The sequence below is a fragment of the Miniopterus schreibersii genome (assembly GCF_964146895.1).
Source record: "Miniopterus schreibersii genome assembly, chromosome: 14".
NCBI classification, from domain to species: Eukaryota; Metazoa; Chordata; class Mammalia; order Chiroptera; family Miniopteridae; genus Miniopterus; species Miniopterus schreibersii.
Genome location: NC_138114.1, coordinates 50,835,595 through 50,863,182, shown reverse-complemented (window position 1 = coordinate 50,863,182; position 27,588 = coordinate 50,835,595). Strand labels below are relative to the sequence as shown.

The window sequence follows — 27,588 nt, the reverse complement described above, 5'->3', positions numbered from 1 at the left end:
GTGCAGCCCAAGGCAGGGACAGGGTATCTGTGCCTCAGGGCCAGGCAGTAGGCCCCACATTGAGGGCCAGGGCATTCCTCTGCTCAGTCCCCACATTGCTAACACCATGACTGGCAATGTGGGTTGGCAAATAAGCTTGCTTGCTCACAGGTCACACCTGCACAAAAGTTTGTGGCTTGCCCAGCTGTGCAGGGCAGCAGCCCAGGATGAGAGCCACTCACTCCCACACCCCAAGGGGACAATGTCTGTGTGCCCAGGCTGCTTCTGGGTCTCATTCCTCATTTGCCAAAGAGGCCACCTGGAGCAGGTGGTTTGAACTGAATTTCAAAAATGACATGCATGAGATCCAGCAGAGTGGCCCAGAGGTGTTCATGGCAGCACCACTCAGGGCTGGTGTGCCACCCATTGACAAACTGAGGAGGTGGGAATAGTGAGGGCAAGTGACTGCCAGATGGGGAGGCCACAAGTCGGTTGAATGAGATGGGGTGGGCATGCCCCCACCTCAGGGCTGTCCTGCATGGGCAGTCCTAAGGGGACAGAGGACTATGCCACAGCCCCAGGCTGCGTATCAGTGGGATAGCCTCATGACTCACTCACGTATAGGACAAGGAGCTGCTGCCCCCTAGTGCCAGAAGCAAACCCCAGCCCTCGAATTTAAGGGGTTCTGGCAGACTCCAGGGAGCCCAGCCTGTCTCGCCCCTGACAAGGCATCTTGCCAATTATCTTGATGTTGTTCAAATGCACTTTTTCTTTGAGGCCAAAAACCAAAATCCCCAAAGTGCCTCTGCTCTACTTAAGTGGGCTCACAGGTAAGCACACTGTGGAGGACGCCACTCTGGTCTGGGAGGCTGCTGAGCCCTGAGAAAGAAGACAAGCTGAGCACAGATGATATTCAGACTTTATACTTAAATGGTAACAGCACACATGACACATGTATTTCAGGAATATTTATTTAGAAACCCTGAACTCATTTATCCGCAACAGCACCCACCAGCCCAATACGTCCCTCTTTCAGTTGTGGTGGGTGCAGGGCTCCGAGAGCTTCACTGTGCAGTGACGGCAACCCTGGGCGCTGGTGCTGGGGGCCCCCGTGGAACGGGCACTTGGGGGGCTGCCTTCTGGCTCCTCTCTGCAGACAGGCGCTCCAGGCGCTCTGTGTAGAAGCCATTGAAGTCGAGCCTGTGGGGTGAGGGTAGGGCTAGGGTTGCTCCTGCAGATGCCCGGGTGTGAGGGCACCCACCCTGTGGTGGCCAAGAGATCCCATTTCCTCCCCATGGGTGAAGGGCTGGCTCTGCATTGGGCACAAGGGGCGCATGAGCCACCAGCATGCACACATTCATGCACACACATACACATATGCACGTACACATAGACACATGTGCATTGATTAGACACTTGCTACGTTTGGGCACTTGGGGGGCTGCCCACACCTCCAGGGTGGTGACATGGGAGGTGTGGGCAGCCCCAAGCGCCTGAACATGGCAAGTGTACCAAGTGCTGCCCTGACCCAGACAGGCCTCATGTTCCACACAGCCTTCACCAGTTCAAGTAACACTGAGATTGGAATAAAAACACATGAAAACTAAAAGCGAGACAACTGAGACCTCTAACTAGACGTTTAAGTACAACTGTCTCCAGCAGAGCACTGGTCCCCCCTCTCAGCTCCTGGATGCTGGGCTCTCTAGTCACCTGGTCTTGCCCAGTAGCAAGGGCCTGAGGGTACCATGGGCTGGGGGTGCCTCCAAACCCCCTGAGCTCAGGATGCCTGTGGTTGGCACAGGACACTGGGTGGTCCCAACATTCAGTCCTGAGGTCACCAAACAATAGGCACCTTCCCAGGACAAGGACAGCCTTGTGGGAAGCTAGAGAGCTGGGCACCTAGGACTCTAGCCAGCTCTGTGGGGTAGCAGGAATTCCCAGCCCCAGAACCACAAACGCTAACCAGCCTGCAGGCCCACCTGCCCTGTGGTCTCCATGCAGATCTGTCCTCCTCACTGGGAACTCCTGGGTTCCATCAACTCCTCCTCACCCATGGGACCAGCACACTGGCCGCTCAGTCTTGAGGCATGCACCCCCATATCCAGGGTGGTGATATGGGAGGTATGGGTAGCCCCGAGCACCCAAACATGGCAAGTGTACCAAGTGCTGCCCTGACCCAGTTGCCCCCAGTGATTTCCTGGCCGGCTGACATTGCCAAAGCTGCATTAGGTGGCAGGGACACCCCTCCGGTCCCATCTCCCCTGGCCCCCTCCTCACTGCTCATCTGACTCTGGGGATGACACTGTTGCTTGGCACCCAGGGCAGGAGGCTGAAGGGGGCTCTTCCAGCGTCCTGGATCCTGGCTCAAGGAGCACAGCGGTGAGTGAGGCTGCCGTAGGCCCACAGACACGAACCAATGGTGGGGGCACTGCCAGGTGGCCTGCCTCTTATTGGGGAATGCACAAACTTGGGAACAGATATGTGTTGTCACTTCAGGGAGTGACGTGGGAACAGCAGCAGCATAAGGAGGCCAAGGACAGACGCCCTCACACCTGAGCAGAATTGGCCTCAGGTTCTCTGTAGTGACCCAAGGGTGGGTGAAGGTGAGAGAAGGCAGCAGGAAGCCAGTGAGGGAAGCCTGGGCCTCATAGTCACAGGGGACAGGGACAGTGTCCCTGAATGGAATGCTTCCCATACCCACCTGGAGATTACACTGGCCATGCCATGCTCACAGTCGCTGGTACTGTAGATGCTCAGTCGGGCCAGGAGGTCAAGAAGATGGGCTGAAAAATTCTTATCAAACTTATTGATGGTGGCCTCAAAGCTGGAGGCCAGCTGAGGCGTGTCCACATGTTCGGCCAGGTGCTGGAAGACAGGAGCCAAGCTTGCCTTTACCTTCTTTTTGTATTCTTTCAATAGGTATTCTTTCAATAGAAGAGTGGATTTCAGGAAGTTTTCAAGTGGTAAAAGGTATAATTAGGGCATCATAAAAGTTCCCGAGACCACAGGACGGAGCCGCGCTGGGCAGCTGAGCCCTCTCCTCCTGGCCACAGGGAACCAGGGTTTTCTTTGTGCAGCTCAGACTTCAGCACAGTCCATGTTCTCTCCTGGCTGCCCCTCACAAGGGGAATAAAACGGGGACCATGAGAGCTGGCACCTGAACCCACCCGCCCCCTCCCAACCAAGGTCCCACATGCTGACACCTGAGTGGCTTGACCTTCAGTTAAGGACAGACTCTAACCTATGCCTGCTGAGCGCCAGGCTCTGCAGGGCGTCCCCACAGCTCAGCCCTCAACCACCACCAATTCTGCCTGATAAGCTGGCTTCCCCCTAGAGCTCAGCTGGGCTGGGGTTTGGGGGAGGTGGAGAGGGAGGGAAATTTTCTGTAGCTTGTGTTTGGAACCTAATTTTAAGATGGCCATCTTTTAAGCAAATGAAAGACAGAAATGAAAGGGGAGTAGCAAGTTTAGTTTTTAAGTGTTAGAATCCTAACTCTCAAATCTCTCAGGAAAACGGAGCACTGGCTAGACTAAGCCGAGGCCACACACCTTCCTGGCAAGCTCTTTCCGCGTGCGCTCCTCCGCCCGCTCGGCCTCGGTGGGCGGCCCCAGCATTGTGCCACGCTCCAGAGTCAGGCGGCCCAGCTCATCGTCCAAGTTCATGCTCTGCGTAAATCTCTTGGGGGCAGAAAGAAATGCTTTCATTACAACCAATCTGCTCCCAGGAAAACACTCCCTCTTTGTGCCCAACATCTGCAGACTTGGGGACAGCAGGTGCGCCCTCACAGGGGCTGTAGACCGGCGAACACCGCTTCCAGTCTGCCTATCACAGGGCTTATGGACTAATTTTTCTGAAAACACTTGCTTTTCCTGTTGTTTTCTGGTTTGCAACCCAAAGTGGCTCCTAAATGTCTGAAGAATCGAGTTCACATGCTCCTATCCCTTGTCATCAACCTCCACGTCCTGAGCTCTCTCACTTCCACGTTCTCCCACTGGCCCAGCTGGCTCAGAGGCCCCAGTGCCCTTGAGCCCTGGCAAACCCCCATGTCACCCCTTCTGCCTCCTCACACTAATTTTCTGTACCAGCAGCTTTTGAGCCACTGCTTGTGACAGGTGCCCAATAAAAACTAAATCAAGCAAGTTCTAAAAAAAGAATGCAAGGTGTTCAGAAAGTTCCTGCCCACAGGCCAGGAGGGGTTCAGAAAGGACAGTCAGTGGCACCTGCTGGCTGACAGAGAGGGAGGCAGTGTGGGCAGGGCTGCGGCCAGCGTACCTGCATACAGTTAGTGAACATAACGCACACAGACATGAGCTTGGAGAAGACCTTGAGGAGCTCGGGATTGGTCAGCATGCAGTCCTTCAGGCAGTTGTCCAGGAAGCTTGTGTGGTGCCCCAGCACATCGTCGATGTTGGAGGCCTGCATGGAACACACCCAGACTGACCGCAAGTGTGCCTGGGGCTTCAGTTCTGGTTTTGCACACTTCCACTTTATTTCCATCTTAAAAACAATCCTGTGGTCTTTTGAGGGAAAATTTCTACACCACTAAAAGGAAACAATACTGAACATGCCCCAAAAGTCCAAGGTTTTAATTCCTAAAGACAGGAAGCAAGAAGAAAACACTGTCACTTGCCACTTTCTGCTCCTGGAATTTGGTGACAATTGATTTCCTCTGGCTGAGAAGCCCCAGAGGACCCAGAACGCGCTGGTGGGAGAGCAGGGCTGTCCCCCAGCTCTGAAGCTCTCAGAGCTTCCGCAGACGGCAAGGTGCCCACAATGTTCAAACAGCTTGGCCATGGGACTACATGGCATGTGGGAGCAGATCCCCCCACACCACACAAACCACCCTTGTCATGTGAGGAAGGACAGCGCGTGTGCAGAAGGCATGGCTTCTCCTGATGAGATTCTGAGTGCGGCCTCACTGACAGCATCGCCCTGATCTCCAACCCAGCACCTTCCTCTCTGAGGATTCTACAATGTAGACACATCCTGGTTGCTGTAGAGCCTTTAAGTGTTATAGTACATTAAGTTAGAACTCACGGATTTCAGGTTCTTTTCGAGGATGTGCCAGGTCGGCTCCATGACCTCAAACATCATGTAGTACTGAATGTTCTGAACAAAGTTCAGCATCCGCTGTCGTAGTGTGAAGGCACCGGCGAACCTGAGTTAGCAGAGACATCCCAGGAGATGCTGTGGAGCTGGCCCCTGTATGACCCTCCTGCTCCCTGTCCCTCCCCAGCCCTCCAGCATGTGCAGGTGGTCAGCAGGTGTGCCTGCTCTGAGCACAATGCATGACGTGGCTCCTGAGGCTGAGATACAGGCACAGACAACACCTGGGACCACAAACCATCAAGCAGAGTGCCTCAGGCTTAAATGGAGCAGAGTACGGACACCACCATCAGAGACAGCGGCCACTTGACCACGTGGAGCAGAGTACGGTCCCACCCCGGGAGGAGGCTCGAGGTCCTCAGAGGGCTCCCGCCCAGACAGGTGGCCAGCCCACAGGTCTGTGCAGGCGGCTGGGGGACTGAGCCAGCGCACCTGGTGGTCAGCAATAGCCCAGCACACCTTGGGTGTGCATCCTAGGACCTTCCCTGTGTGGACAGAGAACGCACCACTTGGCGGAGTGCAGCGCATGCTGCTTGGCGGCCTTGTTGCTGATCCAGACGTTGCAGAGCTGCCGCTCCACATGCTTGCAATAGAACATATGCCGGAACAGCATCTGGTAGCGCGTCAGGGCCTTCCTGCAGAGGAAAGGGCACAGGGTCCCACCGACCCTGACATCATAAACGAGGCTCTGGCTGGGCCCACAGCCAGGCAGTGATGTCACTGACACACAGTTCTGTGTCCAGGCCACCAGGCTGCCAGGTAACCCCCACAGGGCATAAACAACTACAGAGTGATGCAGCGGGTAGGCACATCTGATCCTTCTCTCCCTGCAAACATGAAAACTGTTCACTGAAGCTGGTGCCCAGGGGAACCCAGGCTCACCTGTTAATGATCAGAGACAGGGGCCACTTGACCACGTAGTCAAAAGAGAAGGCCTCCAGGCCGCTCAGCGAGAGCTCGGTGGGGTCAACCTGCACCATCGCCTTCTCCTGCTTGGTCTCAATGGCCAGAACCCGCAGAAGCTGAGTGATGAGGTCATGAGGCATCAGGTCAATCTTGGGGAAGAGAAATAAAAGAACATCAAGTATGATCCCTTTGTCAAGTGTATAAATATCTAATCACTGTGCTCTCACCGGGAAAAAGTGCATTATTGTATGGTAACTGTAATTGAAAAAAATGTTTTAATTTTTTAAAACTTAAAATAATTTATCATAAAAAAAGCACCAAGACATGACCCCTACTCCACCCCACTTGTGCACACCACCTAGAAAAAGCAAATTCAGTACCAAGGTAAGTTTCTCTAAATATGGATTCTAAACCTTGGAGGCTGGCTTTAAAAAACCAACCATTCGATAAATACTGCTTCAAAAATGAAACCACTTTCACCCTGACAGGCTGGCTCAGCTGCTTAGAGCATCATCCCAATACACCAAGCTTGTGGGTTCGATCCCTGCTCAGAGCACACACAAGAACCAATGAATGCATAAATAAGTGGAACAACAAATCCATGTTTCTCTCTCTCTAAAAATAAAAAAATAAAATAAACAAAAACAAACTACTTTCCATTAAAGTGGAAAAAGAAAACTACAAAGGAATTTATGTAAATGAGGGTCCACAGGGTGCACCAGGTAAACCTGAACCCCTTATGACAGAACCTTTCACCACACACACCAGGCCCAGATCAGAGAGGACACGTCTGGTGAAAGAGAACAGTTATTATAGGTACTACTGTTCCCAATGTAAATTTATTCAAATATTTATTAAGTGCCAATCACCTGCCTGGGACAGTGTGAGAGCTCCTATAAACTGATTGAGTGACAGAGAGTAAGGGAAGAGAAGGATCACTCAGCATCATCACTGGGCCAACAGAGGTGGACGGGATGTCACGTGCACAGACCAGGCCTCCCACTGTGCGCCCAGGACCACAAACTAAAGTCTGAGGTCAGCCTAGTGAACAAGGGCATATATTTCAATCTAATAATTTTACTTCCAGGAATCTGTCCTATGAAAATACTCTCGCACCTAAAGCACAAACCCCAAATACACAGAGCAAGAATTGAAGAATTAAAAGGAGAAACAGCTCTACAATCACGGAGACCTCACTCCCCACTTTCAATAACAGATGAACAATCAGACAGCAGACCAGCAAGACGTGTGCAGAACACTCCCCACACAGCAGACATTGTTCTCAAGTTCAAGCTCAACATTCTCCAAGCTGGGCCACATACGAGGCCACAAAACAAACCTCAAACTTTACAAAATTCAAGTCATATGAAGCAATCTCTGACAACAATGGGACAAAGTTAGAAATCAACAACAGAAAGAAAACTGAAAAAATCACGACACGTGAAAATTAAACACTCTTAAAAATAAACAGGTCAAACAGATCACAATGGAGATTAGAAAACACAACGAACAGAAACGCACAGGACACAATGAAAGCTGTGCACAGAGGGCAACTCACAGCGGTAAACACCTACATTACAAAAGACAAGAGACCTCAAGTCAATAACCTAACTTTGCACTGTAGAAATTAGAAAAAGAAGAAACTAAACCCAAAGCAGCAGAAAAAAGGAAACAGACTAGAGCAGAAATAGAGAGTGGGCACTCTCTCAGGAGCACCCCGTACCTTTTCCCACCTCCATCTCCCAAGCCCATTTTCCTTGCCTCTCTTTCCCCTAAGCTCCAAGGGCCCTTTTTTGCTGTAAATTGTTTCCTGAGCCCATTTATTCTGTGGGTCACTTCTATCTCTGTGACTTTCTAAATGTATTTTCTTATAATTTGAGTCTTGACTTTGAATTCTTTCTTAGCCAGAACTCAAGCGCTGAGGTTGCTGAAGTCAGGTCTGACTCCATGGATCTAACACCTGGTGCCGTTTCACCACCAACAATGTTATGCAAGTAGCTAATTTATATCAGTGTGAAGGAAGTAATGACAGTGAAGACGTTCACATCGAAACACATTAAAACAGAATGCTTTTCAGCAATTATTATGTAATAGGCACTCTGCTAAAAGTTCTCTTCCTATTGTGTCATTCGAGAGTTATAAACATCTCTCGAAGAAATGTAATCTGATGGTATCACTGGCCCAATTATAAGGTCCGAAGAGTAGGAGGCATTATTTTGTTACTGACTGTCCCTTCTCCAGTGTCTGACAAAGACTGTGCTCAATTAATATTTAATTACTGAATGACTGCTGTCACCCCTGCTTTATAGATGTGGAAACAGAGCATCTGAGAAGGGGAAAAAAGAGAGAAAACACACATACACACAGAGAAAATGAAACCAAAAGTTGGTTCTTTGAAAGATCAACAAAACTGAAAAACTTTTAGCTACATTAACTAAAAAAAGGGGAGAGAAGACTCAAATGAGAAACTGAGAAATGAAAGCAGGGACATTACTGTCAACTTTACAGAAATGAAAAGGCCATGAAAGCTAACTCCAGCACCAACTCTAGGTACACAAATGACCTGACTCGAGAAGCAACACTCGGCACAGACCTGCAGCCAGCAAGGAGACTGAGATGACCACTGGCGAATTCTATGAAATGTTTAAAGAACTGACACCAATCCTCCTAAAACTTCCAAACACCGCAGAGGAGGGAACACTTCCCAGCTCAATCTATGACGCCAGTGTTACCTGGGAACCAAGCCACAGACACCACAGGAACACTACAGGCCAATGTCCCCGCAGAACAGGGATGCAAAAATCCTCAGCACTAGCAAACTGATTTCAGCCGCACAGTAAAAAAATTACACAAGTGGGACTTAAAATACAAGGATGGTTCAACCCACAAAAATCAATTTAATACACAATGAAGTGGGGGGAAAAACAAAGGACCATCTCTACTGAGGCAGAAAGAAAACCTGTCAGGCGCTGGCCTCTCCTGGGCTTTACTTCAACCATTTTTCTTGGGTGGAGGCCCACCTTGAGGTCATCCTTGAAAGGGTCTGTGTTGGCAGTGCTCATGCGCAGGGCCAGTTCCAGCAGCGCCTCCAGGCGTGTGGGTGTGATGTCATCCACCGGCTTCTTCAGTTCTTCCTCTGTGAGGTCCATGAAGTGCACAAAGAAGTCCCCCTGGTCCATCAGGAAGTAGCGCTTGATGGACCTTGGAGAGGTGACAAGCAGACATCAGTGAGGCCACCTGACACACAGACCAGCCCAAATTCTGGAGAAATGGTGGCAGGTGACTGACAAGAAAAAGCCACATGCACACAAAGGGCTCGGGCCACAACAGGCAGTGTGACTGTGGTCAGCTTACAATGAGCTACAATGAACAACTGTCTTGGGCATGGGCACAGGACTACTGTGCCAGGACCTGCAGGACATGCTGCCAGAAAGGGGTCACTGTAGAGCCAAGGAGGGGCCTGGGGCCCCGGGCAGGGAACAGGACTGAGGAGGACATGTCCATAGGCATCAGGCAGTAAGGTTGGAGATGACCTGGCCACATGCCCATTTGTAAAAATGACAGATGGAACTGCTGAGAGCTCAGGTCTCGGCCAAACCGTCTGCACATCACTCGCCCGTACTAATACATACCTCAGGTGCGCCACGAGGTCCTGCTCCTCCATCAGGAAGTCTAGCAGGACCTTGCTGGCATAGTTAAATGCCTTCTCAATTTGTTCCACATATGCCCGCTCCTTCAACGTGTAGATGACCTCTTTGGCCACTGGGCAGGTGACATCATGACCACATTCTCTGACCACATTTAGGTATTTTCCTGAAAAGAGATGGAAGGCAGATTAAAAATTCTGTTTCACATAGAGGAAGTTGTGGCCCATATACAAGCCAGAGGATCAGACACAGAACACACTATGAGAACAACTCTGGAAACCTGCTCTAGCCATGGTGGACACCACTGTCACCAACTGAGGTCGGAAGCAGTCACTGCTACGGTTTGCTGTGACTGTTTATATCTGATCTCTCTAATCAAGAGCACGGAAACAATCTCAAGAAGCCTTATGAAAACCAGATGCTAAATCATCTCCAACCCTGTCCCAGACAGCCCTGCTCTCACCAAAGTGCAGAGACACTGCTGTCAGCCCGTCTTCATCTCTAAATCAGGTTCCAGTGGGGTGACTAAGAACATGCCAGCCCAGTGGGCCTGTCCTTGATGGTGTTTCCTGTAATGTGTGATACTGTGACATAACAACAAATATTTGATTTTCATCCCAGCTTCTGGCACTGAGCTCCTAAAACCCTTGGAATCTTGTTATTCAGAATCCCCTCCACCCACACCTGAGTTTATGCTAATGAGGTGACTCTTGGCAGCCCCCAGAGCTTTAGGATAAGGCTGGTGGCCAGAGGAGCCAACCAGGTAGTGAGAAGGCTGAAACGTTCAGCCCCAACCCAAAGTCTACAGAGGGGCCAGGGGCTGGGATTGAGCTAATCACCAGTGGCCACTGATTTACCCAACTGTGCCTATAGGATGGAACCTCCATAAAAACCCTAAACAAAGGGGTTTGAAGAGCTTCCGGGTTGGTGAACATGTCCACCTGCCAGGAGGATGGCACACCCCAGCTCCACAGGGACAGAAGTTCCTGGACTGAGAACCCTTCCAGACCTTGCCCCAGACCTCTTCACCTGCTGTTCATCTGAATCCCGTATCATATCCTTTATAGTAAACAAAAAACCTAGTTGCTAAAGTGTTTCCCTCGGTTCTGTGAGCCACTCTAGCAAATTATCAAACCTGAGAAGGGGTCATGGGACTCCCCGATTTGTGGCCAACTTGGTGGCCTAGGGACTGATACTCATGGCTGGCATCTGAAGTGGGGCAGTCTTGAGGGACTGAGCCCTTAACCTGTGGGGCCTGCGCTGTGTCTGGGTAGTTAGCGTCAGGACTGAATCAGATTGTAGGACACTCAACTGGTGTCCACAGAGAACAGGCCCTGCGTGTTGGTAGGGAAATCTGGTGTCAGTGTTGTGAGTAGAGAAAGTTTTCCTTTAAGTAGCGACAGAGTTCTAAAAATGTAATAATTAACAGGAAGGAGAGGCATCTATTGAGACAACCTCCTAGGGTCAAGGAACAAAAGGCTGTGTTCAACCAGAGCACAGGAACCAGACCCAAAGCCTGCACAGCCCAGGGACACAATCACAGAGGACATGTCCAGGAGGATGGGGCCCCTCTTAAGGTCTGCTGTTTCCCCTCCCCACCCCCAGGCATCACCTGTGCTGAGCACCTTGCCCGCCATCTTCTGCAGGAAGGACGGGATCTGTCGCTGCACCACAGTGTACCGCTGGTCCCAGTACCTGTCGTTGTAGTCCTCCTGGATCTTCTCTTTCCGCAGCTCGTGCTCTTCAACCATGAACTCGCTGAAAGCATGAAGGCGTCTTGGGTCACAATCATAGAGGCCAATCACGGAGGCCAAGCACAGTCTCACTACCATTAATTCTGTCAACCTCACTCGGGGTAGCAAGGTGACCTGGGCACAGACAGAGCTGGGGCCACAGAGCAGGATAGGAGGCTGGTGCGTCTTTAATGTAGCCTGTCACTGGAACCAGCACTTCCTTCCACCATGCACGTGGGTAACAGGACAGACACACTGGGGACACATTCCCGTCCACTAGAACTCACACCCCTCACATCTTGTCTCAAATATCACCTATGCACCAGAAGCTCACAACTTGGTCCCTTACTCAGCCCCTCATACCAGCTTTTGTTATTTGGGTCATTAGAAGAGAAACTATTCTTAGACCACAAATCTATTTTTAAGGTATTTTGACAAATAATGCTTTTCCACCTTTTGGCTAAAATCAAGTATAAAATATTTTCACAAATAAATCTCAACAGAACTCTTTGTGAGCCGCCATATTTCATCTAATGTGTTCATATCCATCACACTGAGGAGCCCACACAAAGGAGGCTAAGAGGCCAATCCGAGCGAACAGAGTAAGAGGAAGAGCTGTCTGCCCGCCCCCAGCCCTCCACGTCCCCAGCCCCACCTGTATGGGTCATTGATGATTCCCCTATAGATCCACTTCTCCAGAATCTCAAAGTAGGGCACGCTGGCGGCCTTGGTGAGGTACAGGCATAGCTCCTGCGCCTGGCTGTCACCCGTGTAGTTGAAGCTCCGGTCATGGAGGAGGCTGAGGGTGGACCCCCCGACACACTCACCTTTATCCACCGAGGTGGCTGTGAGGGGAAGAGGCGCTCGGTATCAAGAAAGGGTAGGCCACGCAGAGCCTCACCTCCAACCTCTGCATGGGACAGGTGCCTCTTTAGGGGATATACCCAAAGCTGTAGTTGCTAATAAAGTTTAACAATTAGAACTTCAAGTTTCCTCCCACGAATTAGTAAAATGAAGCACCACAGCTTTGGCCTCACCACCATGGTAACAAAAGCAAGACACAAATGACTGGCACACTGGCCCAGGCAGTCTCTCCCACGACACTACCCATCTCATCTTCACACGACAAACTTTTCCATCATAGGATCTGTCTGCAGCCCTGTTCCCTACAGGTTCTCTTGGCCTGGTGAAGATGTACCGAGGGAGGCCAGGATGTCCACAGTGCGCATGGCCGGCTGCACATAGAACCAGAGCTTCTGCAGCGACAAGAGGCCTTGCCTCTGCAGCTGTTCCAGCTGCGTTACCAGGATCAGGTACTCCTTCACCAGGGTTCTCATGGCAGCCGCCAACGCGTGGTTCACCTGCCCATATTCAAAGGAAGACTTCTCCTCGATGAACCTATGAGGAAAGGAAGTACCAAGCACCCTTGAGAAGCTGCAAGCTGCATTTTCAGATAAGGTTAGACATTTTGCATTTGGAGCAAATGCCTCACTCATGCTCTCATGCCCAGACTGGGCTCCCTGCATCTGTCCCCAGGCCCTTCACATCGTGCCAGAGGTGAAGTTGGGTTGACATGTGCTCCAGGGCCTAGTGTGTCAGGAAGGCTGGTGTCCAGTGCCTACCTGGTCACAGTGGAGTAACTGGCAGCCACTGGGAGGATCCTGTTCACCAGCTCCCTGATGGACAGGTCCAGGTTGGGGTCCACGAGGAAGGTCCGGCTCTGTCTCCCAGTGAGGGGCTGGGCGGTGATGTATCTGCCATCCACACCTACCAGAACATAGAGCAGGTCCTCCACGATGGCTGACTCCTGGGAGGCCAGGGGCAGAGAGCCTGTAGGTTGCAGATACCAGCTGGGGTCACTCGCCTTGACTCAGAGCTCCCCATTCCCACTGGCCTCTCTCCTGACGTAATCTACCAGCAAAAAGTCACGCTCTCACTCATTTTCCTCTGTGTAATTTCCTCAAACAACTATGGATATAAGAACTAGTTGTTCATTTGGCTTCGACAGATCCCATTGGGGCACCAAAGGCTGAGATTCCAAAACCACCAGGAAAAACAGCGCTGACCATCCAGCAGGCTGGAAGCCTGGATTGGCCCATTGGAGCCTAAAAGCACTAAGCAGGTAGAAACCTCTACACTCAGGTACCTGCTTGACACTTGAAAGGATAGTCAGGAATCTGAAAAGCACTTCCAATGGAAGGTGTACATACAGTGTTTAGTACAACTTGGTGTGAGCTGCTCTGAGATAAAAAGGAGGTTTTCTTTAAAGACTTTAAAATGCTGACAATTTCTATCATAAACACACAGTGTGAGATGACCACCCAATGGATGTGAGAATAGTCCCAGGTCACTGAGTAGCGCTGCCACCAAATGCCTCATGGCCCAGGAGGCTCCCAGCCCTAGACGACCCTTGGAGGCAGCACCAGGAGAAAGGTGTCTCAGAATCGCCCCCGCTGCCCATGCACGAGCTGCCCTGGGGTACCCGAGACCAAGGCCCAGCAGCACAATTGCACGGCAACACACTCTACAGGTTACAAGCACTGCTAGCAGCACATACAACACACCCACTCGTCTACTTGTGGGCTAGGATGGGCTCTGAGCACAGTGGCCACCTGTCCATGGCGTCACCATGCAGGTAGTTAGAAATAATCACTTCCCATACCTATAGGCACAGCTGTGTCCGTACTTAGGCCTGAGCCAGTGAGGAAATCCCCGGCCAGTGTAGGCCTCTCGTACACCCATGCAGGGAAGATAGGGAGGAGCTGGCCCGAATTTTTTTTGTTCTGCTTGTCTCGAAGCATCTTTCTCGTAAGTTCCAGAGACTGGTAAGAATATTTAAAACAAACAATTAAAACTAACATCAATAGCATCGAAAAAGCCGGTCACTAAGCACATAAGGGTTTAAGAAGTACGTGTATAAACGATATGGATTCGAGCCCATCACAGTGCGAGGAGTTGGGGGCAAGAGAGATGGGGACCAGGCCCTTGACAGGGTGTCGGTCTGTGCAGGGCCCACAGATTAAGCAGGAGCACTGGCAGCAAGGGCACTTCACCAGGGCAGGCAGACTCTCGGGAACACCTGTGCTTTCTCCTGGTGGTTCAAAGTCTACACATGACCTGCTGGGTGAAGACACTGCCCCAGTGACACATGGTTGGAGAAGGGGTGCCCCCACCTGAGCCCCTTGGGGATAAGAGAAAGGCGGAGAGGGTCACACTGGGAAAGGCTGGTTCCAGGCACATGCACGAAGCAGTGTCCCCCTGAGGGACTGGCTGCTAGAGGCTGACCAGAGCTGTCAGGGGGCTTTCAGAAGCACCGGCTCAGGAGTGGGGAGAAAGGCAGGTGCAACTCAGTTTCCTCATCTGTCACACGGGGTATCAGCATGAGGGCTTTGTGAGGTGCTGGACCCAGGGCATGCCCACCAGTGCTGGCCATTGTCCTTGTCACAGCTGCTGTGCTCAACAAGCACATACTAAGCTCAGACCCTCACCAGGACACAGATCTGTGGGGCTTGAAGGCCAGAGGCAATGCTGTGAGCAGACAGACACACATTAAAAGGACAGGGCAGTACATAAACTCAAAAGCAAGGAAAAGCTGGTAAGTATAGGAAAAATAAAATGATCTAGAGAAAATTGTCTATAAAGTATAATTTTTAAAAAAAGTCAATAATTAACAGACGGAAATGGGGAATGGCAGTTTGCATTGGCTGAACCAATACAACTGCCCTGCAGGAGGTGAGCCGACTGCCCCGGTGGGACAGAACCTTTGCTCCACTGTTTGCCCACCTCGTGCCCATGATCCTTATCCACACACAGCTAATTCCGATCAACGTGTCCACGTTCAGGTTCCTCTTTAACAGACAACAGTGAGACGTGTACCCCTGCTGGCACTCCCTGTGCCCCTGCTGCAGCGAGTGTGGGCCTGCGGGTGGCGGGTCGCAGTACCTGCTGCAATGTGGAGCCCGTGGCCACACTGCCAAGCTGCTTCCTCAGCTCCTCGAGCTCCTGCATAGAGATCCTGGAGGCTGTGGCAGGGGCACTAAAGCTGGTGGTGCTGCTGGCTGTAGCCGCGGCTGCTAGCTCAGCTCTTTCTCTCGCATTCTGCTGTAAATACTGCAGAGTCTGCAAACACAGGCCTGAATGACACAAGGCCGCACACGTGTGCACACTCCCTGGCACAGCCACCCCCACCCCTTTCTTTCCCCACCCCAGTGACCACGTGGAGGGTGAGGGAAGGGGCTCCTGTCAGTCCTCAAGCTGTAGTCTGGTCTTCCAATGCTTCCTGCCACAAGGTGCACATCCTCTACTCACAAGGAGGAAACCCTACAGCTGCTTTAACAGCCAATTCCCAAACTCCATTCCCAGGGGCACTGCCTTTTCTCTACACTTGACTAGCCCTGTCTGTCCTTGGCACTGGAGGTCAATATGTGCCTGGTTGCACCTCCACCCCTGAATAGACGCTGAGCCTTGGGAAGCAGGAGGAAAGACCTAATGCATTCTTGGACCTAATGCTCCCAGGTGCCATGGCTCCCCCAGCTCGACACATGCTTTTTTCAGTATCACACATATTAAGTATACAACTTAAAACTAACAAAACACATGACACAAGATAATGAAAAATAAAGCCCCCCCCCCCAAGGTAACTACTATTAGTACTTCCCGTGTTTGTTTATCATCGTGAAAGTTATTTTCATTCTGATGACAGGTGGGCAGAGCAACAGGAGCAGCACCAGTGACAGCACTCTCGAGGTGTTCCCTCTATTGTGCTACCCTGTGTGCTCACAACACTCGCCAGAACTGCCCAAGGCAAGCTCCCCACTCGCCTTCCCTGACCCCCAGCATGACCGCAGTTACCTCTCTGTCCTCCGTGAGCTTTGACAACAGGTACACCAGTGGGTCAAGGTTCCTTGTGTTTTTCGATTTCAGCTCATCGTATTTCTTTAGAAAGTCTTCTGGAGTACGAGAAAATTCTGCTATTTTAACCTCAAAAACACAAACACGAGTGATTTAGTGATAATAACTAAGAACTTTAAAAAAGTCTTATAAAAATTAAACACAAAAAGATAGAGTAAAATAAGGTAGGCTAAATAATCTTTTATTGCTGAAATAAAACTAAGAAGACTCATCAAATATTTTGTGAAACTATTTTTCCTCCAAGGTTTCTCTCACGTTACACTTCCTAAGCCTTATGTCAGAAAATAACCACATATTTTTTTTCCTGGAAGCTTATGCCTTCATTTTACTCTGTTCCCTAGTGAATTTATTATCACGTACAGGCTCAGGGGTTAGGTTTGCTCCTTGATTTTTAAGGCTCCCCGTGTAATAGAGTAACTGTAATATCTGTTCCTCAATCACTGTGCTCAGTGAGCTTTTCATTTTGTTAATCATCATCCAAGGATATTTTTTCCACTGATTTTTAGAGAGCAGAAGGGAGGGAAGGGGAAAGAGAGAGAGAAGAAACATTGATGTGAGGGAGGCACATCAACAGGTTACCTCCCACACGTGCCCCAAAATGGGCCAGGGATTGAACCTGCAACCCAGGTATGTGCCCTTGACTGGGAATCGAACCCACGACCCTTCAGTGTGTGGCCCACCCTCTAACCACTGAGCCACACCAGCCAGGGCTCAGTGAATTTTTCTAATTATCCTTGTGCCACAATTAAGCTGTTTAAATAACTGAAGCTTAATGTCTTTTCAAGAAGATTTCAAAATTATCTTTTACTGCAGATCTATAATTTTGAATCATACATTTTTTGAATAAAGAAAAATAGTCCACTTTAAAGGGATTTCAGTGTGGCTACTAACAGGAGCTTTCTTCAACCAAGGAAATGTCTGTGTCACGATGTGACTATAAATCGGAGAAACAACTGCATATCCCTCACCATGGATGTGGAGGGCATGGTGAAGAGCCTGGGCTCTGAGGTCAGGCTGACAGCCAGGGCTCCCTGAGCTTCCATCTACTCATCTGTCTGGGTTGAGGGGCCAGAACCGCCATGGGGTCCACAGAAGCACTGAGCTGAGCAGACACTTGGTCCACGGAAAACACTTGCCAAGGTTGTCTGATGTCATCACTAGCACTGCTAGGGCCACCAAGTCAGGAGTCAGGAAGGTGAACTCTGTGCACATTACAGGACAGGCCTGCCTTGCCCAGTGACAGCACAGTGCAGGGATGGGGCTGTCTTACCCAGTGACAGCTCAGCTCAAGGATGGGCACTCACCTTGGCACTGTGTGCAGACACAGTGGTTGTGACATACGGGGTCCTGTTCTTCTGTAGCAGGTCAATGTAAACCTCGGCCCCATCTCCTCCATGCACACGCAGCAAGCTGAGCAGCTCATTGACATCGTGGTGAATCCGAAATTCACTCATAGTTTTGGTTCTGTGACATCACAATATGTTATCCTAAAGGTAAGAGAAAAACTATTTATAAAAACAAAACCCTATTAATAAGAAACGTTAAAGCAATAATTTTGGCTAACGCCAGGTCTTTAAGAAGCCAAATCATCATGTGGGCCACACAATGCCCCTTGTGGACACCACCATAACCACCTCTTACTAATTGTCCACCCATGTTAGGGCTCGTTCCTAGAGTGAGTTCTCCTCTCCCTGCAGGTTTTACTCCCTGGTGGATTCTGTAATTTCTTAATGGGCACTGTCCCCAGTGGACATGCTCCCTTTAGGAATCCACAGCTCTAGCCAGTTTCTAGGCCCATGCCTCAGCTCAGGAGGTGCAGACAGTGTGGACTCGCAGGCCTGGGCCCTCCTTCACCCTTGGTGACTTCAGCCACGCAGGGCCCTGGGTTAGTGGCTGGCAGACAGTTTTCTTGTCCCGGCTGGGCAGACACAGTGGTCCTGGATCTATGCAGGGAGCTCTGCAAAGGCCTAAGTTACTGCCCCCTGGCTCAGCATGGGTATTCAAACCCCAGCTCCAGCCTATGAGGCCCACACCTGGTTCTCAAATCCTGTGCTCTTCAGGTCTGTGTTCTCTCTGCACTCTATGGTACCTAGGACATTTCCTTCTCCTGTCCAAGTCTGGCTATATATGCAGATGATTTTGGTAAAATTGCTACACATTTCCTGTGCATTTGAGTTGGGTGGGGTTCCACTTCAGCTCAGTCTGCCCTGTGGACCAGATGTGCCAGGGTCTCACCAATAGACCCAGAACCCTCTAGCATCAAAATCATAACTGAGATGTCCCCAGGGGGGCAGTAGCGGCCTGTACGGGGGCTTGTTCTCCCACTGATGACTGGTCCAGTTAGCCATCACCATCAACAGTACATTATATAAAAGGGAGTGAACAGACACACACAGGCAATTAGTTATAGATTAAAAAAATAAAGGTGAATAAACTACACACTTCATATAAACCACTATGCAAGTCTCAGTATGCAAGGTTCTTAACTTTGGATCCATGAACAACAGAAGAACTGTGGGAATCAAAGGCAGTCATTTCTGCCTGTGAATTTCCTGAGAGGGTTTTTCAACAGGTTCTCAAAGGCTCTGTGACCCCAAAAAGGTTAGGAAGCACTGTGCTGACAGCTGCAGCGAGGACACCACAGGTCAAACAGAACACCAAGTAGAGATGGCCCAGTTCACACTCCACAGCTAATTACTAATGAATATTAATTATAACTGTGATCTTAGGGGATAGAAAACAAGTTCTCTGGATGTAATCACAATTCACAATGCATACACATCAAACACTGGCCAGATGCAGATCTCCAAAGATGAGGGCAGAAGAGTAAGCACAAGCTGGCACCTGGGTTGCCAGCGCAGGAGCTGCTACAAGAGGCACTGACAGTAACACAGCTGCGGCGTGAGGGGTGTGAGGGGCAGCAGGGCACAGGCTGCAGGGCCTGGCTAAGCTTGTCTTCTCCCAGCTCCCTTCTAGGGGTGACTAGTAACCCTCTCTCAGCTGCTGAGGAGATGAAATACAACAGTTCCTCTAAGCCTGCACTAAATAAGTTATTAGGAAAGCAGGTCAAACATTGCTGCTGTTACTACAAAAAGCCAACCAACTGGAAATGTTCATTTTACCTGAGAAATGGCTGGTTTTACAGGAGGAAAACAGGACCTGACTCACTGACACCCTAAGCCACTGCTGCCTCATTATTACTCCCAGAGGGCCCTGAAGGAGGTGCTGCAAACCACAGCAAACAGGAGACAACACAGAACTTTCTCCCGGCAGCCTCCAGTCCAAGGGAACCAGTTTCCCCACATCCCATGCGGTTTCTGTGGTTGTCCTTGTAAGGGCTGGACGCAGGATCCTTTGACCATGTAAATGGCAAGGGCACTGTGTTTACCACAGCAGGCAGACACACCTCCCCCCAGACACAAGCAGGTGGAGAGAGCTCTTCTGAAGAAATATCATGATTATTTGAGTGAATGTTTATTTAAAAACTATCTTTGTGAAACTCAGATGTCCCCACACCAGACACCTGCTATTCTCTGTGGATTTGGGAACAATTTCTGTAAGAATAGGGGCTCTCACCTGCAGGCAGTGCCCCTGAGGGACTTTTGGTTATCATGGTGACTGGACGGGGCAAGAGGCCAGGATGCTAAACATCAGCAGCATCTGCACTAAATGCAACTCTGAGGAACATTTCATAGCAACCGCTCACTTGACCTCTGTCACACTCCAGAGTTCTCTCCATCAGTCACCACAGACAAATGGACAGACTTCTGTGCTGGACAAAATCTACCTCCTCCTCACACATGTGAGCCATCCTGTTGGCGGGCAAAGACGCCTACTTCACACAAGCTGGTGAACACAGGTAAGTGACAGAGTCCCTGCTGAGAGCTCAATGCTAATTGCTCAAAATGGCTTGAAAAACATTTTTTAAATGGTTTTTATTTTTTTAGAGGGAGAGATAGAAACATCATTGGTTGCCTTCTGCACGCCCCCTACTGGGGATTGAGCCTTGAGCCCCAAACCCGGCTATGTGCCCTGAGAGGGAATCCAACCTGCACACCCAGGGCTTGAAAAACATGTGAAAACTTGTGAAAAACGTCAAAAGCCCTAATGCTTTTTCAGAGACAGAGAAATAAAGTATTAAGTGATGAAAAGAGTCTGGGTCTGTCCAGAGTTCTTCTTGGGCACCTGAATGACTGGCTGGGGATGTAGCCACACCCTTTACTTCCAGAATGAAATGACCAAAATTTATTACACATTTTTAATTGCTTGGAGAAGCGCACCCCCTCTGGCCCTTACACATATGCAGGCGCACATCGTGCTCGATGTTTAAACGTTCCGAGTGCCAGAGTCTGTGAGCACCTGGTCCACTCTCCTCCACAGTAAGTCTCAAGCACCCCTGGGTCCCTCATGCGTCATCTATCACATTTTAATCGGGACTGCTTGAGCCCCTCCGATTCCTGAGCCGTAAGCACTTGGCACCGAGACCTGTGCAGCTCAGCAGCTGAGCGGCTGGAGGAGACGGAAAGGCAGGCAGAGCCGTGCAGGGCCTGACCGGGGGACGAAGGTAATGAATGGGAAGCCGCCGAAGGATTTTAAGCAAAGAAGGCTTCCAATAAAACCTGAGTTTTCCGAGGATCGCTTTGGTGACTGGTTTGGAGACGAGAAATGACCAGCGGCCGCAGCAGCCGGAGACAAAGGCCGTGCGGCCGAGGGTACCGGCAGCGGCTCGGGAGAGGATGTGAGGCTCTGCAAGCAGGGACCCTGCACCAGTAGGATCTGAAAAGGACCTCGACGCCCGCTTCGGCACTGAGCGCCCCGAAGCACTGCTTCTGCTCCGCACCGGCGGGGCTCGGGTCGCACCGGAGCCCCGCCGCGCTCCGCCCCTCCGCGCGCCTCCACACTCACCGCTGGCGCCGCACCATCGCCCGAGCCCTCCCGAACCCGCCGGAACCCGCCGGAACCCGCCGGAACCCGCCGGAACCCGCCGAAACAGCCGCGCAGCCCGCGCCGGAAGCGGACGTGACGCGCGACGTCACGTCCGGCCCCGCCCCTGCGAGCTCGACGACGGTGGCCGACAGATTGTGGCTACCCCGGCGCACAGAAGAATGCAGCTGCCACCCGCGGTGCTCGCTCGCCTGGTGGCGGGGCCTGGGGCGGCTGAGCCGCTGCCCGTGGAGCGAGACCCCGCGGCCGGGGCCGCGCCTTTCCGCTTTGCGCCGCGCCTGGTGCGCTTCCCGCGGGAGCACGAGTTCTTCGAGGTGCGTGAGTGGAGGAAAAGGAGTTATCTAGGGGCAGAGCCTACAGCTGTGCGGTCGGAGCGTGGGCGGGGCTACGGCTGTGGGCGGGGCCTACGGCACGGCGGGGTGGGGTAAAGGTTGGGGCGGGGCCTACAGCTGCCGGGGGGCGGGGCTTTGGCGAGGCGGGCCGTAGCCCTGGTGGGCGGACCTTCAGCTGTGTGCCCACTGCACGCGTGTTCTGCAGGACGGGGACGTGCAGCGTCACCTCTATCTCCAGGACGTGCTCACTGGGGTGGCTGGGCCGCCTGAGAGGCCCAGGTGAGCTGCTCTGCTCCCAGTGCCGCCTCTCCTCACCCCACACCTTGCCCCCTTCCCATGCCTACCTCTCCCTGGTGACCTTTCACGAGCCCTCTGCCTGGACCACCGGCCAAGCCCCGATTTGTTGACCTAGCCACCAGACGGCTGGTCTGTGAATATTTAATTATTAACAAAGTAAGATTTGAGCCCTGGTGGGAAAGCTCAGTTAGAGCGTCATCCCTGTGCACCAAGGTTGCAGAAAACCTGGTCAGGGCACATACAATTAACCGATGAATGCCTAAATAAGTGCAACAGCAAATCCATGTTTCTCTCTCTCCCACTCTCTCACCCCCTTCCTGTCTCTAAAATCAATAAATAAATTAAAAAATTAAAAAGAATAAGATTCGGAATTGCAAAAGAAGCATCCAGAGCTTTATGAGGACATTTAAAGGGAAGTTGTCAACAGCCTAACGTTCTTTGTCAGCAGTGGTTTCCTTTGCCAGGGTGCCCGAGTTCACCTGTCAGGTGGCGGGCTGCTGCCAGGTATTCGACACCCTGGAGGACTATGAGCACCACTACCACACTCTGCACAGAAACACGTGCTCCTTTTGTAAGCGAGCCTTCCCCTCGGGACACCTGCTGGACATCCACATCCTGGAATGGCACGATTCCTTGTTCCAGATTCTGTCCGAGAGGCAGGACATGGTGGGTGATACAGTCATCTTCGGGGCTTGGACTGGAGCTGTCTGCCTAAGGGTCAGAACTCCCAGCTCTTGGGTGGGGCAAGTCCAGAGGCACCTTCCCTCCCCTGGCTCCCATCCCTGTGGATGGAGGGGACACCATTTCCATTTCAGTATCAGTGTTTGGTGGAAGGCTGCACAGAGAAGTTCAAGACCAGCAAAGACAGGAAGGATCACCTGGTGAGGCGTCACCTCTACCCTGCGGACTTCCGGTTTGATAAACCAAAGAAAAGCAGAGGGTATGTGTGGCCACCCCTGGAATTCAGAGAAGCCTTTTGAGTATATAGATACCATAGTTCAGCATCCATGGCACTTACTGTCATGTTTAGCTGCAGGTAATGGAAACCCTGACAAGTCAGAGCAATTTATCATAGGGGTTAAACAATTAGGGGCCTGCTCTGCAAGCAGCCACCCTTTTGGAGGGAACACAGGAGGGGATAACCTGGCTTCCCAACTCTGCAGGGAATCACTGGGGTGCCATCGCAGTATCTTCCCTGGTGTGTTTAGGACATCACCATGTTTGCACTCACACCTCACAAGGTTGTACTAGACCTGCGCCTGGCACATCAGCTCCACTCACACATCACCTGCTATGTGGGCCTCTGGATATTTGCCCCAGCCTATGAGTCTCCCCTCATGTGGGGCCCTCTGGCTTTTCATTTCTCAGTATGTTGATGAATCTGACAACAACCATTTCTTACACATGACTGTTTAGAGTGCATTGTTTGGAGACACCTCTGGGAATAATTCTCAAATTTGTGCTGTGTTTCTTTGCCTCTTTTTTTTTTTTTTTAACTGATTCTTTCAGGTGAATCTTCATAACCATATAAAAATTGCATTGAAAGTTGCATTTGCAGACAAACTTGTTTTCTCCGGACAGGACTTTGCTGTTTAAAATAATTGTGAGAGTCCACTGCAGTGTGGGAGATTTATATAAGGCCTTGAGTATGAGGGAACTCCCTCCTTCCCAAGGGGTCATTGTTGGAGAAAACCCCCACAATGCTTTGTCAAGACATTAGTATTAGGGAAGAAAGTCTCAATATTATACAGTTAACTTTAATACATATCTCATTGATGGTTGTGAAGAGACATTTGGCACCCTTCATTGGCATTTAGCACATGGCACCATAAAAATACATTTTTTTAAAGGCAAAGTGTAATTGTTACACCTAAATTTATAAAATGTGGCATTTATCTTAACATTCATGTATGACCTTGCCATAATCCTTCTCCTTATTCTGGTAGCCTAAAAATTGCACGATGCCAAAATAGTTGTAAAGTGTCTTTGCAGGAAAAAAGTCTCTTCCGGTTGAGATCATTTCTGGGGGAGACAGGGCTGCACCCACCACCATGTGGAGCCCTGCTCACCCCTCTGCTTTCTACAGTCCAGCCACTCCCATGTCCACCCTGCAAGTGTCAGCAGAAGCCCTGGGAGATGACGGGGAGCAGTTGGAAGGGGACACCATGGAGGTCTGCTCTGAACACGTGGCGCCCCCCGCAGAGCCCTTGGGCGAGAGGCGCGCCTACAGCCACAGGTCAGTAGCTGTCATCTCTGAGGTTCTGATCCTGTGCTTTACAGGGAGAATTCTGGGTTTGACACTGGCTCCACTGTGGGCTTCAGTGGGAGGTGGGAGACTGGCTGTTGTGGCTCTCGGGAATGACTTGGTGTCTTGCTCGCTCTGCCTTTGGAAGCCCTGCAGCCCAGGAATGCAGAGCACTGCCCCCTTTTCTTCTGGATAGAGAGAAGCTCAGTTATAATTGCTTAAGTTACAACTGTAAATCTGTCTTTCTGTTATTAACTGCACTTTTATTGAGTTTAACTTGATTTCAAATCTAAATTTGGGAAAAATGTTGGACAAACAAAAAAAAAATTGCCAATGAATCCAAACTGACAGGAAGAAGGACTTGTGTTCCTCAGCTGCCTTCGTGCAGCTGCTTGGACTTTGGCCAGAGAGTGAGTCCAGATGCCAGTGGGCAGTTAGGGTTTCAGCAGAGGGAGGGTGATAGGAAGTCAGCTCTGGGGAGCTTGGCGGGAGCTGGTCCCCACAGGAAGCAGGTCAGAAGCACTGCAGAAAGGAACTGCCCAGGGCCCCAGTGCAGAGTCTGCAGTAAGGAAGAGCCGCCATCAGGAATGTTCCACGAGTGAGGGAACATCCTGAAACAAGAAAACACGCACAACACTGCTCTTAGGAATTGGGGCTGTTTGTTGGTAGGAGGTATGATTCTTTAGTATGAAAATTTTTTCCATTTCAGAATACCTTCCACCATCTGTTTTGGTCAAGGTGCATCACGAGGATTTAAAAGGACCAGGAACAGAAATAAGCACCAGTGACAGCTGAGCCAGAGCGCGGACCTTTGCCACCTTCCCTGTCTCGGTCCCTTGGGAAATGGCTGGATGACGCCAGTGGCCAGTATCAGCAGAGAGACCACAGATTTCAAGAGTGACCCTGACAGGTGCTCCAGCCTGCCTCCCTCTGTAGGGGCCATCCTACAAATGTCCTTTATAAAGCAAATATTTTTTATTAATGGTTTCTAGTCATTTGTGTGTTGAACGGAACAGGGAAACGAGCGTTTTCTCTTCTGCTTTCAGAAAGATTCCCTTATTTTATTACTTGTCCTCATCGGAGGACATTTTTCTTACTGATTTCAGGCAGGGAGGGAGGGGGGAATGTGAAGTTACCCAACTCTGACAGCATGCCCAAAGCCCTCGGAGACCTGAGGGAGTTTCTGATGGTGTCACATCACACAGTGGCTTCACACACTAGAAACTCGGTGGGTCACCAAGTGCTCAAGGAAAAACCTTAAGTTCAGGTCCTAGTATAGTATGTTGAAAAGAGACCTCACGAACACTCCCAGATGGACAGTGGCCAGCCTCGGCTGAGGGGTCATGGCACGGCTGCCCAGGGTGCCATCATAATGGGGCTAACATGCAGCAACACTTCTCGTCTGTCTCCCTTGGAGCCCCTTCCTCCTCTAACTCTGTGTGTCCTGGGCAACGCGAGCTCTCCGCATGAGCACGCTGGCCTGTCTTATGACAGCACATTTTGCTAAAATTCTCTTGTCCACACTTCAGCTGCCATGTAGGACTGTTTCACAGTCCTTGGGGACTGTCAGTTCTGGGTTCCAATCCTAGCTTCACCCTACCTAGAAAGCTGCTTGTTTTTGTCTCAGTTTTTCTTCTGAAAAACAGAATGTAAAACTTCAGTGTGAAGAATAAAAAAGACCGCCAGCATAATTCTGAGGAGATGCATATATTTTTTTCTTTTTTTTAATTCTCATTCAAGGATATGTTTTTATTGATTTTTTTTTTTTTTTTCCAGAGAGAGAAATATTGATCAATTGCCTCCCGCATGGGCTCTGACCAGGGATTGAACTTGCAAGCTAGGTATGAGCCCTGACCGGGAATTGAACCCAGAACCTTTTTGGTATAGGGGATAACACTCAACCACTGAGCCACCTGGCTAGGGTGAGATGTTCAAAGGAATAGTGTACTGTTTGGTGTGGTTTTTAAAAACACACGCTTCAAGCACTGCCTGGGTAGCTCAGTTGGTAAGAGCATCGTCCCGATATACCAAGGTTGCAGATTCGATCTCCAGTCAGCATGTACAGTGAGCAACCAGTAAATAAGTGGAACAACAAATTGATGTTTCTCTCTCTCCCCCTTCCTCTTTCTCTGTAAAATCAACTAAAGAAAAACACGCTTCATACGCGCTGATGCAGTTTCCTTCCATATTTTATCGCCTCTGAAATTTAGCATCTTACGACCACTGGCCATGTCAACTTAATTTGTCACATGGTTATTTTTCTTAATGGTCTAATTGATGGAAATACAGCATACAATGCAGAATATCAGAAATAACAAAAACTGTATATTTAGGTAAATGAGACAACACTAAAAATGAAAGCACTAGAACTTTAGGCATCTGGATAGTGTTATGTATCATCACACCAGGAAAGCACAGTGTGGCCCAGCTACCCAGAAACACTTCCTGAAAGGCAGGCACAGATTTGGGACTTGGCGGGGGCGGGACATGAGGGCCAGGAGAGAACCAGGGATGTGGGAATGGGGTTTATCCACTCAGTCTATCAGGATGAAGTGCTGCCCTATAGAGTTTTTTCATTGTGAAATATTTCACACGTACAAAAACATTTGCACATTCAGATGTCCTGGTAGAGAAAGTCCCACAGTCCCACCACCGAGCTTAAGAAGCCCCTGGTGTTGCATTTTGAGGAGTTGCACAGGGTATTCTCTACCCTTGAGACAGCTGCTGCTTTATGATCATTCAAGATCTACAGTCAGATTTTGGAAGTCTGACCCTCCAGGAATACTGAAACAGGACTGACCCGGCCCCCCCGTTTGAGTGGTCCTTGAGCACAGGACCTATGGCCTGGGATCCATGCCTGGGGTGGGCTAAGAGCAGCACCCCAGACATACAGTAGGCAAGGCTGGTGCAGGGGCACTTATGGCTGGTGCATGTGGCCAGCAGGGGCTCTGAGAGCCAATTTCCAGGAAGGGACCCATAATCCCAACATGATCCTCCTCCGGGAACCAGAGTAAATGAACCCTGCCTCCTTCACTGAGGTGACACTGGTGTAGGAGCCTCAGGGTGGCCTCCCAGGGCTCAAGTGAGATTCTGGTCCCCTAGACCAGTGAGGCCTATTTGTTATGCCTCATTTAATGAGACTGATGAAACACACTGTCTGGGGTCCCCCACGGTCCTGCCCTCCCCATTTTGGCTCTACCCAGGGTCACCCATGCTGCACACCATTGTACAACTCAGCCCACTCCTGGTCCCCAGATCAGGTGGCCCCTGTACCTCCAAAGGTGTGGTCTGCCCTGAACTTCTCTCCTGTCCCCCTCATCCAGTTGGTTCCCCAAGGACAGGGCTGGTCTCTCCAAATCCACCAGCAGCAGATGGCAGGACATGGACAAGGAAGGGGAGCCAGGACTTGAGTTCAGGTTGTCTGCCCTCTGATGAGGGGCAACAGAGGTCCTGGGCTGCTCTGCAGGGTCGTGACAAGTGAATGGCTC

General features: G+C 50.6%; 2 protein-coding genes across 6 annotated transcripts; one reads left to right on the top strand and one right to left on the bottom strand.

Annotated features, from left to right (window-relative positions):
- Window positions 1-932: 932 nt before the first annotated feature.
- On the bottom strand, window positions 933-21,501 carry TUBGCP2 (tubulin gamma complex component 2). 5 transcript variants are annotated; one of them, XM_081158765.1, is made up of 18 exons: window positions 21,418-21,501; window positions 17,587-17,769; window positions 16,223-16,351; window positions 15,314-15,490; window positions 14,034-14,193; window positions 12,994-13,201; window positions 12,570-12,769; window positions 12,027-12,216; window positions 11,251-11,396; window positions 9,624-9,804; window positions 9,012-9,192; window positions 5,968-6,140; window positions 5,592-5,720; window positions 5,017-5,137; window positions 4,252-4,395; window positions 3,528-3,656; window positions 2,681-2,844; window positions 933-1,179 (listed from the first exon to the last, which is right to left on the bottom strand). In XM_081158765.1, the coding sequence occupies exons 2-18, from the start codon at window positions 17,734-17,736 to the stop codon at window positions 1,044-1,046; spliced, it is 2,718 nt and encodes a 905-aa protein (XP_081014891.1). In that variant the 5' UTR covers window positions 17,737-17,769; window positions 21,418-21,501; the 3' UTR covers window positions 933-1,043. The 5 variants fall into 5 exon arrangements, with proteins under 5 accessions (XP_081014891.1, XP_081014889.1, XP_081014892.1 ...); XM_081158763.1 differs by lacking the exon at window positions 21,418-21,501 and adding an exon at window positions 21,188-21,328 and having other exon boundaries at window positions 4,252-4,476; XM_081158766.1 differs by lacking the exon at window positions 21,418-21,501 and adding an exon at window positions 21,188-21,297 and having other exon boundaries at window positions 16,223-16,320.
- ZNF511 (zinc finger protein 511) lies at window positions 21,371-25,789 on the top strand. The gene is made up of 6 exons (XM_081158768.1): window positions 21,371-21,540; window positions 21,764-21,837; window positions 22,320-22,521; window positions 22,671-22,795; window positions 23,942-24,091; window positions 24,810-25,789. Exons 1-6 carry the CDS (start codon window positions 21,388-21,390, stop codon window positions 24,886-24,888), a joined length of 783 nt encoding a protein of 260 aa, XP_081014894.1. The 5' UTR covers window positions 21,371-21,387; the 3' UTR covers window positions 24,889-25,789.
- The last annotated feature ends 1,799 nt before the right edge of the window (window positions 25,790-27,588 follow it).